Here is a 12,281-nt window from a genome sequence, read left to right on the forward strand (position 1 = left end):
AAAGTCTGAATAAGCTCATTTAAGAGCAGACACAGCAGGAGACTCTCAAAGGCAGCCTCTTACCTGCTGGTTCTGATAGGCTGTGACCGTGGTGAACACAGTCTCAGGAAAGTTGAACGTTTTCACTCCATCCCCAACAGGGACAGGTTTGGTGGGTGAAAGGTCGCTGCTGAAATCCTTGCGAATCACATGAACTCGAGGCTGGTATTTGTGCATGGAGTGCAGAATGATCTGAAATGAGAATGGGAAACGTGAAGCCAGGGTTGGCTCTAAGATCCCTTCATCTTTTCAAGCTCTCGTGCAAATAAAACCACAGAATAGAAGCATTATAGAAAGAGTGCAGATGGGGGTAAAGTGTATAGAAAACCAAAAACCGATGTACTTGCCCACAGCAGGAAGGACTAAGTGACTGGGGAGCATTGCATGGAACCGTACAGCACAGTATCCCAATCATGGGATGTGGAGGCCATGTTTGCTTTACTTGAGTAAATACAGAACGACTATTCTGCTACCCACAGACATCACTCCGCTAAAAGGTCTCAGACTCTGTACCACATGACAGTGATTCCCTCCTGCTTCAAATTTGCAGCATGGGCTCATGCTATCTTTAAATTCTATGGGCCATTATTTGCACTGTGTTAGTAAATTTACAAACAGTCTCTTATGCCATGTGAGAGTGAGCACTGTGTGTTCTTCCTTCCTCAGAAAAAGTGTCCTTTTCTTCCAGAGAGGAGCCATGGTTTTAGCAGCCCCCATCCCCACAGCACCCAGTATGGATCCTGTCCTTCAGTGAAAATCCAGTGGCTGTTTGACTGCACAAAGTAAATTAGTAGCATCAGGTGCTCCAATTATGCCTGGAAAGCCTTAGGGCCTATTCTTCCCTTATACACGCAGCCAGAATTGATAAGTACTCTTGACAATCAGCCAGAACTGTCACGTCAGTTGTTTCCCTGTGAATTGTTCTACTGCATGCTGTGCTTTCTTCCACCACCTTTTGATTCGCCTGTCTCTGTCCCTGAATGCCCTCAACCAGACTGTGAGTGCCCGGAGCACCAGGCTTCTGCCTGACAAATACCACGTGATGCGTAGCAGACATTTGCCAAATGTTAGATGTGTGTTTGCATGAAATTTCATAGGAAGCAAAGAAACGTTGACGCTTACTTTTTAAAGGTGACGAAATAAAGGCTTTTATTTTATCTGTTTGCCAAAGCCTGGGGTCAGTCAACTCTAAATCAGAAAGAGGAAGAGGGAGGAAGAGGGAATTGGGATTCTTGGACTCACATGTCCTTGATCATCCAGTTCGTTGTTGGTCAGCTTGAGTTTGTCGAAACTGACCACCTGTCTCATCCAAGTGTCTCCAGAAGCTAGAGAATCCGGGTGTATATAAACTCTTGGAGGCACGGGGGAATCGGCATTGCCAGCCACCATCCACTTGGAGCTGTGATACACGTATCTGAGAGAGGGAAAGAAGAGAACTCAGACACATATGCAGAGAGGGAGCAGAGGCCGAGGAAATAAGCAGGGGCAGGGGAGAAGGGACAACGAGATGACAGGAATGGAGAAGTAGTGGAGATTAAACAACACACAAAGGAGAAAAAGAGAAGGATAGGTCATGAGGAAAATGAGATAGAGATGGAAATGGAGGATGAGATGGGGTGTGGAGAGCAGAGACGTGCTGTGGTTAATGATCAAAGCTGCAGCTTTCACAAGGAAAACATTCTCACAGCCTTTTTCTTTTTTCTCCCTCTCCTTGCCTTGCACCCCTGTGTGCACACAGGCAGCCTGAACCCACGTGGCCAGCTATGGAAACGGTATTTTACTGCAACCTTTCACCTTCCAAATGCAAACCATATAATCCGTTGGCCACTTGTTCAGGATTTGGTTCCTTATTAAAAACATCTTCCATATTGTCCTATAAAACACAGCCATGTGCAGAGACCCTCCAAGCAGCTCACTTGTTAACCATTTCCTAGCTAAAGATCTTAATTTTGAGGCATTTCTGTGAACATGGACGGCCTTTGCCTTAGCGACCATCCCCAGAAACACCACCAAATCTTCCCAGTGAGTGTCTTCTCTGATGAACCTCACTCATTTTGAACATCATCATCTCCCATATTATTCCCCCCCCCAAAAAAAAACACTGGAAATGAGATGTTGTTGGTAGCAAAGGAGGTCAGTTTCCCAGACTTTGCCAATTTCCCTGTAGTTCTGAAGCGTACCCTCCATGGATCTGACCCACCCTGCTTCTCCGTAAAGGGGCACGTGGGCCCTGCACCCTGCACCCTGACAGAGGTACTCAGCCCAAATCCCAACTCCCAAGTTCCTCTAAAACAGAGTAGAAGCCTCTATGTTCCTAAGTCTTGCAATCAAGGCCACTTCTCTCTGGGCCAGCTCTCTCACCCTACCACATTAGCCCCGATCTTTGCATCTTCACCATTCACCTCTCTCCTCCACATTCATGGGTTTAGGGCCAAGTTCTCAGACACTTCAAAATTAAGCCATGACTCATTGTTCAGACTGAGATCTCAAGAAATCAACTGAGCCACAACTTGTTTCAAACAAGAACTACACGTAAGCCATCCAAGAGACACAGAGACTATGTGGGCTTTTCATGACTTTGAAGGAAAATTATTTAACAAACTCATTCACAACCCATGTTAATGAATAATAAACCACCCTAATTAGATGTTCTTCTTGACCCAATTCTCCTATTCTCCTCCATCTTCCACAGGGTAATCCACCAGATATACGATTGAATGTACTGCACCGTTTCACTGCTCCTGCCCCTCTTCACAAGAAATCCTTTTAGCTCACTTGGAATTCATAAACCAAATCATTCAATATGTTAATCACTTTTGATGTTAACTGAGTTAAGTTTAGCCATACCATTCACTTGATTTTTGCTACCTTGGCAGACACTATACAAGCCCACTGTCTCCAGTGGGATTCCAGACCCACCCATTACTGAGTCCTGATTTCCTGCCTCTGGTGAATTTTCCTGCCCGGTGCTCTGCCACAGGCCATTGGCATATCCTCCATCCTTATTCCCTGTACAGTGCATTCATTATAAAGCGCACTGGTAAAACGCTCCATCAAACGAGTTTAAAGAATAGTTATGGAATGTTCACGATACCCACAATTCCACATCCCAGAGTCACTCATTACCTGTATCTTTTATTGTCCACGGGCACAATGTCCATTGCTATGTAGTACTGCTGGTGTGGATCCAGACCAGTGATCTTCACTCTCATGGCAGGAAACATCCTCCTGTGCGGGGGATACAGGAGGAAGCTGAGCAATCAGAGGGGCAGCAATAGCCGAAGCGAAAGCTCGGAAAGTCTCCTCTCATTAGGCACTTTAAGCACAACAAAGTCCAATGTCCTCTAGTGCCCAAAGTAGGCTGATTTTTTCACTTTGGAAATTATCACTAGAAAATATGCCGAGGGCTTAACTTACATTGACCTAGTTGGCGATTCATACACTCAAAGGGCTCATAACATATCCTGCTTTGTAACTGTGACTGGGCAGGTAGGTAGGTAGGTAACATTGTTTAGCCACACATACATTTCCTGTTAGACTGTAACATTCCTGAATATACTGATACTCTTACACTTCACACACTTGAATAATTTATAATCATCTTAATCTCTAAGTAGCTAATCAGAGTTGATTGTTGCTGTTCATGAAACATTTCTGACTGACTGATTCTATCTGAAAATGACCACTCTAAAAATAACATCTCAAGACAAAGAAGGAAGGCGCTACCAGTTTCCAAACAAAAGGCTACCAAGGGTCTTTTTTTAAATGCATAAAACTGTAGAAAAATTCCTGCAAGTTCTCAGGCTGTCAACATGTGTGTCAGAGGAAGGACCCTGTGGAACAGGGAGNTCCTGAATATACTGATACTCTTGCACTTCACACACTTGAATAATTTATAATCATCTTAATCTCTAAGTAGCTAATCAGAGTTGATTGTGGCTGTTCATGAAACATTTCTGACTGACTGATTCTATCTGAAAATGACCACTCTAAAAATAACATCTCAAGACAAAGAAGGAAGGCGCTACCAGTTTCCAAACAAAAGGCTACCAAGGGTCTTTTTTTAAATGCATAAAACTGTAGAAAAATTCCTGCAAGTTCTCAGGCTGTCAACATGTGTGTCAGAGGAAGGACCCTGTGGAACAGGGAGCAAATACCAAAGGAATTCTCATGGCCTCTGGGCAATACCTTGTTTCTACCACAATGGCTTGTTAAACTTGCCAACACAAGCAAGGTCAGGATATGGCGCTTTACAACGACTCTCATAATTGAAGAGGGAGCAACCCAAAAGAGGTATTGTGTTTCAAGGAGCCTAGAATCAATTTCACTGTTCTTCTTTAACCATAAGAGAGAAGAAAACGATCAAGCTATACTTTCTGAATGTCATTCATTTAGGAGCCAGACATAAAAAGTGCTTGGTTCAAAAATTTGGATTGCCCTGAATGTTCTGTACGGTACTTGTACACAAAATGCTATGTTAAGCTTAACCATCTGGGGCTATTTAGTCGAGCTGGGCAGAGCACGGTGCTAATGAGGTCAAGGTCACAGGCTTGATCCACATATGGCCTAATTGGCTTTGCTCCATTTCATGGCCATAGACCATATACCCTGGCCCCAGACAGCCATGTTGCAAATGTGCACTGGTTGTTTATACGAGGGGCTTTCTGTGCTAGTCACGCATTCCACCAAAAGCAGCTTAAAAAGCAAATGCCCTCTATAGCAGGTTAGTGCCATCATAGTCACATTTAGGGAAAGCACAAGAGGGACTACAGACCTTTATCAGAGATGATGGCTAATTCTTAAATATTTACAAAGAATAATATATCACTATCCCTTCTTTCCCACTTTATAACTTTTCAGAAGCTTCCATTTGATTGGTATGCTGTTTCAGATTTTTCCCTCTACCCTCACAAGTTTAATTAGAAAGCCTTATAGTTTAGTCTTATGGTGGGCTAGTGAAATTTGATGGTAGATTACTCACAATTGCTAAACCTAACCTTTAGGCATAGGTTAGACACCTTGACCCACTAATTCTTTACAAAAATTTGAGAACCTTTATCTATTGATCTAAATACAGATTAGTGATTCATTTCTTAATAGAAATGACTTTACAGTTGCCCAGTGTGTATAATGGTTGGAGAGCATTTTGCTAGGGATGGAGAGAAAGTCCTCTCACTTGCTGAGTTAAGAAAATGTGGTTCTGTTCGTCTGTGGAGGTTTGTTACAGGAAAAGACATGAATTTCTTTGTTTGTTGACTTCAAGAAAAGGGGTTCAATGTTTTTAAGTCGGTTACCTGTTTTGTCTGGGACCTTTATGTGGCCTAAAGTAGAAAAGGTACCTGGCTGTTTCCGGTACCCAAGTTCTAAAATGAATGAGCTATGTGACTGTGGACAAGTCATTTAACCCAACCACCTACAACACAAATGCAAGGGACTAGATAATCTCCAAAGTGCCTTCTTGCTTCAAAATTCTAGAATTATGTTTGAGTTCTTTTCTTAAACATGTATCAGAAGTTTTTTTTCCTTTTTGTCAGTATTTTAGCCCAGAATATCAAATGAAGTCACAACACTCTGGGGAAAAATTAATCTTCCATATTTACAACATGAGATGTGTTTGGTTTTATTTTTCTGACTAAATTTAGACCAATTCTTTTGTCTTCCACACCCATTCATCGGTACGTGCACCTCTGTCCATGGTGCTGATTGCCGATTCTGTTGTTATATTCAGACAGAGGGCTTTGTGGACAGACAGCAGTGGTTCTGAATCAACCACATTACAGTTTGAGGTGTGAGGAGTAGATGGTAACTAAACTCTCCTGAGCAACAAAAGAATAGAGAGTCACACATAACTAACGTTAACTAAGAAAATGAGACTTGTAATTCAACTTGAAAAAGACAAGAAAGTGAAAAGGAAGAAATAAACTAGGGCAATGGGGAGGGGGTGAGCAAAGTTCACAGAAGAGAAAACCTTTGCATGTTTCTGAGTTGTTCCAGAGTGACTTGAGCAGAGTTACATGTAGCAACAACACCTGAGGCAATCCAATACAGAAGGAAAGAATGTGATTTCTAAACTAAAGGGATATGACTCAAGAACAAACTGTATGTCTATACTGGGAATATCTGGATATAGACAGCAGTATAGAGAGACAGAGCAGACTGAAACCCAGGCGGCAAAAAGGAGGTAGTACGGAAAATAATGCTCCTTCAAAGTTGCTCCTCCTAAGAAGCCTTTTAATAGTTTTGTTCAGTGCAAAAACTTAGAGAAGGAAAAGGGCACTAGAAGAGACAGAAAATGTATAAGATTTCAGGTTCATTTTAATCTCATGTTTTTATGGCATCTTCTTATATCAGAAGGTTTGTCTATATTCATCCATGTGCACTGGACCTCATCAAAATATTCTTCAACTTTAAATGTCCGTGTTCACAAAGACAGCTTGGGAGCGCTGAGGTGGGTCTTTCTGGTCTCTGTGACATGGGGCTATGTAGGTTGGCTTGAAAGAACAGGAAAGCAGCCTTACTGTTTTAATTTCAATGAACTATTCCTATTGACTCAAGAGGCATAGCCCCCATTTATCCTTATTTAAGTCATTTTTATTTTAATCCAAGGGGCAAAAACTACAACTGTTTCTTAACAGTGGAGAGCTGTAAATAGTTGAGACCACAGTTGCAGAGCTAGACGGAGTTGTGTAGAAGTCTGCAGCTGTTCTTCGTTGCCCGTGTGGCCTCAGGCGAGATATAATTGGCTTCTTTTGCATTCGCATCCTCATCCAGGCATGGAATCATCCTACCCTACCTCACAGGGTTCCTGTGAATTTTAAGTGATGTAGCGTATGTTTTGAGTATCCAGCACAAATAGATACTTAAAAAACAGTATCTTTCAAGGAAATTAAAAGATTCCAATGAAAGAGTAGCTTCATGAAAAGTTTAGTGCAAGAGAAACTGTGTTTTAAAAACTTTTATTATCCGACAGAAATAGTTTTGCAAGAGTTCCCACCAGGTTGCCATTAAAATTTCATAATAATCTCAAGCCCACAATAAACACAATGGATCGACAAGCGGGGCTCAGAAGATACACCAAGGCCAATTCTAACCAAAAACAAAATCCTGCCTGCTTTAAATGCCTTAGAAGATGCAAGCAGCTGCTTGGGAGCAAACTTTTTCTGCTGAAAACATTGGACAACCAAGCAGCCCTTGCTCTGGAAATCGGTTTGGCCCTTTCATACCACGGACCTCCAGTGCGAACCGAAGTACACTGGCAGACAGAATATGCCTGCGAGAGCGGAACAGATTGAGTGGCCCTTGGAGGAAAAATGGCAAAATCACAAAAAGCACAAGATCCCTTTGCCGAGCTTTCCAGCTGTAAAAAATGGGAGTGCACGCGCCTTTGGCTTCACAGATGCTACCTACCACAAATAAGCGAGAAGAAGCAGTGTGACAGCTCCAGCTTTGGCCTCGGTTCTTTGATTGTGGCCATTCCAAGGAACGTGTCCTTACCTGCCTGCTTTGGTGATGATCATCTCGGTGCCAATGTCATGGAACCTCTTCCAGAGGTCAGCACACTGCAGCTCCACCTGAATCTCCTCCATGGAAGACATAGCAGCAGGCACAGGGCCCGCGGCCCCAGGGCCCAGGTCGGCGTGAGTGTCAAAGGGGCAGGAGGTCCGCTCAGTGAGCACCTCGGAGTCTGAACCAGTGCTCTGCTCGGAATCTGCAAAACAAACCATGGGGCCTTAGGCGAGAAGCCCCGGGGCAGCCCCCACAGCACCCGGGCCCTGGAGGACAGGAGGCGGAGGGAGGGGCATCATGGAGTCGGGGAGAGGAGAACAAAAGGAGACTTAAAGCTGGGAAGCTCCAGAGTGCAGTGCTCAGGATATTTTATTATTTTTTTATGGTTTGTTTTTGTGATTTATGACCTTCTCTCAGGTTTCGTGTTTCCAACATGACATCTGGCATTTTAGTAAGTTTTAGCAACAGCTGAGGAAAACTGGTCCGAAACAGGCAATATAAAGGGGACTAAGATCACCATGTGGTAGGGCTCGAAGCCAAACTGAGGCAACAACATAAATAAAGGCCAATGTTTTAATAATAACAACAACAACAGACTCTAACTCCAAATCTAGATTAGACTATTTCACGTGGGGGTGGGGCCGGGGGCAGATTCAGTGCTGACAACGACGTGTTCTGGAATTCCATCCCACTCAGCATCAGTGCCCATCAGTCAGTCACTTTTAAACACAGCAATTTTCCCTCCACGTACATATATCCTGGTCATCAAAAGTAATGAAACGTTGTTTGGGATCTTTAGAAGCGTTTTGTTATATATTTGAGTAAGTGGCTTTTCCTAACAGTTCAATCAGTCCATTTGGATGGGAAAAAAATCCATTGTGAGGCAAGGATAGAAGCATATGGAAAAAGTTACCCAAGAAGGCGGTCGAAACAAAGGGAATAAATGAGTTCAGGAGACACCTTGATTGGTTTCTGAAGTATGGGCAGAGGGGAGGGGTGATCCAAACAGGAAGGTAGGATTGAGAGCAACCAAATAAAAAGCTGGCATTCTGGGCCAGATGGTCCTTTCCTCCTGTGTCTTCCGTACTGCTGGAGGGGGGAGGGGCGAGGCATGCAGACTGATGGAGAAGGCCAGCATTGGATCTACGGGAGAACTTTCTATAATTTTAAAACTTCACTTTCAGGGGCCCAGTGCCAACAGGGGATCTCTTAAGATTTTCTAAACTTGGATTAGCTAGGACAATTTTCTTAGGTCACGTGATACTTCGACGAGACAAGCCTAAGATCCTGTTTCTCTCAGTCACCCTTAGCAAAGTCTTGCTTCCTCCGGGAACAAGCACATTCATAAATAAGGGTTGGAAACAGCAGTGTCTTACGCTGACACCTGACTTTTCCATGCTGTCAAAAGTCATGACCTCTTGGGCATCCGTCCTGGACACCAGTAGGATGGGGTTAGGGTGGCACAGAATGTCAGGCCACCTTGCTGCCATGATCAATTACCTGTAGCAGGTTTCCAGGCCTGGGGACAACCCAGAGCACTATACCTTTAATTTTCTTTCCTTCTAGCCCCGTGAATCCTAGGCAGCGTTTCTGGCAAGAATCTCCCGCAGCTTTGCCAAAGCCCACCAGGAACAAAGTGCCATTGCTCTGCATCCTCCCCAATTCCTCAGCCTTCGCTTCTGCAGGCATTTGGGGACCTGCAGGACCGAACCAGGCTCCTAAATAACAGAAAAATCTCTGCCCACGATCTTAGTGAATCCACAATCACTAGCCCAGTCACCATCTCCACCAAAAAAAAAAAAAGTTTTATAACTTAGTTATACATGTCCAAGCATATAATTTTATACCCTGGACTTAACAGTTGCTACTAATTTTGGTCTCCTTCAAGCGAAAGTGGAGCTACTTACCTAACATGAGAGCTGCCGCAGAGTGCGAGTCGCCTTCCTAGCCAGGTCCCATAAGCTTTTCAATAGCAGAGACATGACGTCATCACGCCCTAGGCCAAGCGCAGTAATCCCCACCCTTGGTCATGTGCACTCCCAGATCCCATTTTGTTTCTGTGATATGCCAACAGTTTTCACTTACCACAAACACTGTGAATATTTAAAAATTTCTCAGCACAAGTTTTTAAATAGTCTTATCCTACTTTTTTTTTTGGTTATGAAATCTCCTTGCCGTAGAATGCTATGATTATGAAAAAGTTGGAAACAGACATCCTGAGTAGGGCCCAGTAGAAATTTTGGACCTTTGGTCTCCCCAATGTGTGTTTGGAAAAAGGGAGGGGAGGAAACGGTACCACTGTGCTACGTGACAAATATTAACAGTAGCCGAACTGAGGTTGGGATTGGAACCGGGACTGTGGCTGAAGAGCTAGGAAGTAAGAGGCTCTCCTCTGAATTCGCTGTGTCATCTGGAATAAAATGGACACTCAAAATGTAACATTAAACAGATGAATGAATAACCGTGGATGAGTCACATAACCCACAATGGGCATATTTCCTCATCCTGCAACTAGAAGGATTGAACTGAAAAGTTTTCTAATCTCCCCGACTTCTGATGACCTAAAGAACTACAAATCTCATCTAATGCAACTTTTAGTCATAACCCAAGCAACCTCAGTTAAAAGCATCACATTTAAAACTGTTTTGGCCAGGTGAGTTAAATGAAGAAAAAGACTAAGGGCTCAAATTCACATCATCGTAGGAATTAAAGAATTGAATGCATACTCTGGTTACGGTTTCAACCAAATCAGTCAATAAGCATCTGTCAGCACGTGGCCTTCTATGAGGTACTGTGTAGGTAATTTGAAACAGAATCCCAGACCTTGAGAAGTTTCCCAGTTAGTGTTGATCAATTACATGAGTACTTACTATGAGTACTTACTTCACTGAGTACTTACTATGTGCCCAATACTGTGCTAGATTCTGGGAAATGTCGAAGTACACAATGGGGAACAAGAGGAAGCTGGCCACATTCACAAATAATCAGAGACAAGGACAAATACTATCATTCAGTTTTCCACATCGCTACATATAATCTTGTAAGTCTTACAGGAATCCAGAAGAGACGGACCCAAGAAGACTGGAACAGTCCTGGGGTACCCGTGGTTACTGAGAAAGAAACGGACAAGCCCATGGAGCCACAGGCAGTATCTGCCCACGAGGAAGACTGCCAGAGACAGGTATTTGTTTCCCGGGAAATATTCTGTGCTCCTAGCCCACATCTGCAATCACACGGATGCACCATGTGATGTTCCATTCTCAGTCGTTTCTCAGATATCATAATTTGGAAATAAAATTAGTATCATATTTTATACATTTTTAAAAACTCCCAGAGTAGTTAGGGCTACCTGTGACATAAGCTACTTACAAAAGCCTTAAAATAGTAATCTCAGCATCAAGACCCACAACTTAGGTAAAAATAGTTTATAGACGTGAAATACATTTCTTAATCAGAGTTTCATAAGATATTTAGGCTAATCAGATCAATTATTTCAGCTATCAATCAGAATATATAATCAAGTTACCTACATCACAAATGTAAGAAATGCATACCAGGTTATTTCAATCAAATCGGAGGTCATCCACTCAGAAATATAATCAGTCCCTTGAAGACCAGAAAACACTTCTGTGCTTTCAAGTTCTTTTATTCTTGGCAATTTGTGACTTCCTGCCTTCAAAATATAACCATTAGGAACTCACTGGAATGACCCGGAAAGACTTTTTGGTTATCAGATGTCTCCTGTGAATAGTATTTTAACAAGGAGAATTTCAGAAAATCAGGAGCATAAATGATAACATTACACATAACTAAAGAATTTAAAGGAGAAAACTTAAGGAACCTGCACTGTGCCAGTTACAAGTCACTGGAGAGCATTGAGTGACTCAAAGGGTCAAAACAACATATTTATAACCATCAAAAAAATCCCGAAAAAGGAGATTCTAGCCATCAGTTCATAGTGCCATTTGTTTTTCTATCCCTGACCTATCTAGTATGAATAAAATGGATACTCAGCCCCCACAGCAAGTGGGGTTTAGCTTAGAGCAAGTTCAATTCTCAATTCATGCAGAATACTAGCAATTATAAAAGTTCCTTAATTTATATTTTATACATTATCTAATATATCCTTCCATTTGATGAAGTACATGTGGCATATATTTTTATGTCCACTTGGTGAATAAGAAAACTGAGATTAAGAAAAATTGAAAACAGCATGGCTGAGAACAGCGATCTTCCACCTGTGGGCCATGGCACACCGAAGTGCCTCAAGAGTTTTTACAACATACAATACCTGAACATTTCGTTGGGGGCACTGACCTACTTTCCCTCAGATGGTCAAATGAAAGAAATGTCAGCAGCCAGCACAATGAGAGCCATGCAGTGTGAATGAATCAAAATTATACCGATTTTTTTTTGTCAGATTGGCAAAAAAGTCACATTTTTTTTGGTGGGCCACAGAATTTTCGTCATTAGTTTCTGTGTGCCATAAAATGAAAAAGGTTGAAAATTGCCAGTGTAGGAGGTAGGGCTTCTGCCTTCTGATCCCACAACCAGGTCTCCCCAGGTTCACACTGGGCTCAACCCTTGCCACAGCAGCCAGCAATCCTTAACACTTCCCAACGAGTTCAACCGTCCTTACAGCTGAAATGGCTGAACATATCTGACCTTGGCCAAGTCACACAGCTATTCTGGTCCCCACATTCCTCGATCTTTACAGCCCAGCACATGCACATTTA

General features: G+C 42.8%; 1 protein-coding gene across 4 annotated transcripts in view; it reads right to left on the minus strand.

Annotated features, from left to right (window-relative positions):
* TBX15 (T-box transcription factor 15) overlaps positions 1-12,281 on the minus strand; it is a 111,846-nt gene that overhangs the window by 36,495 nt on the left and 63,070 nt on the right. For 3 of the 4 annotated variants that reach the window (XM_037038873.1, XM_037038870.1, XM_037038872.1), the window contains exons 2-5: positions 7,534-7,747; positions 3,166-3,267; positions 1,282-1,453; positions 178-231 (exon numbers count right to left, since the gene is read on the minus strand). In XM_037038873.1, coding sequence (XP_036894768.1) covers positions 178-231; positions 1,282-1,453; positions 3,166-3,267; positions 7,534-7,634 — 429 coding nt within the window. In that variant the 5' untranslated portion in view covers positions 7,635-7,747. Of the gene's footprint in view, positions 1-63; positions 232-1,281; positions 1,454-3,165; positions 3,268-7,533; positions 7,748-12,281 lie in introns of all 4 variants that reach the window. The other variant, XM_037038871.1, reaches the window with a different exon arrangement.

Source organism: Sturnira hondurensis, unplaced genomic scaffold, assembly GCF_014824575.4.
Source record: "Sturnira hondurensis isolate 20B ecotype Veracruz unplaced genomic scaffold, ASM1482457v3 Scaffold0024822, whole genome shotgun sequence".
In the NCBI taxonomy this organism is placed as follows: Eukaryota; Metazoa; Chordata; class Mammalia; order Chiroptera; family Phyllostomidae; genus Sturnira; species Sturnira hondurensis.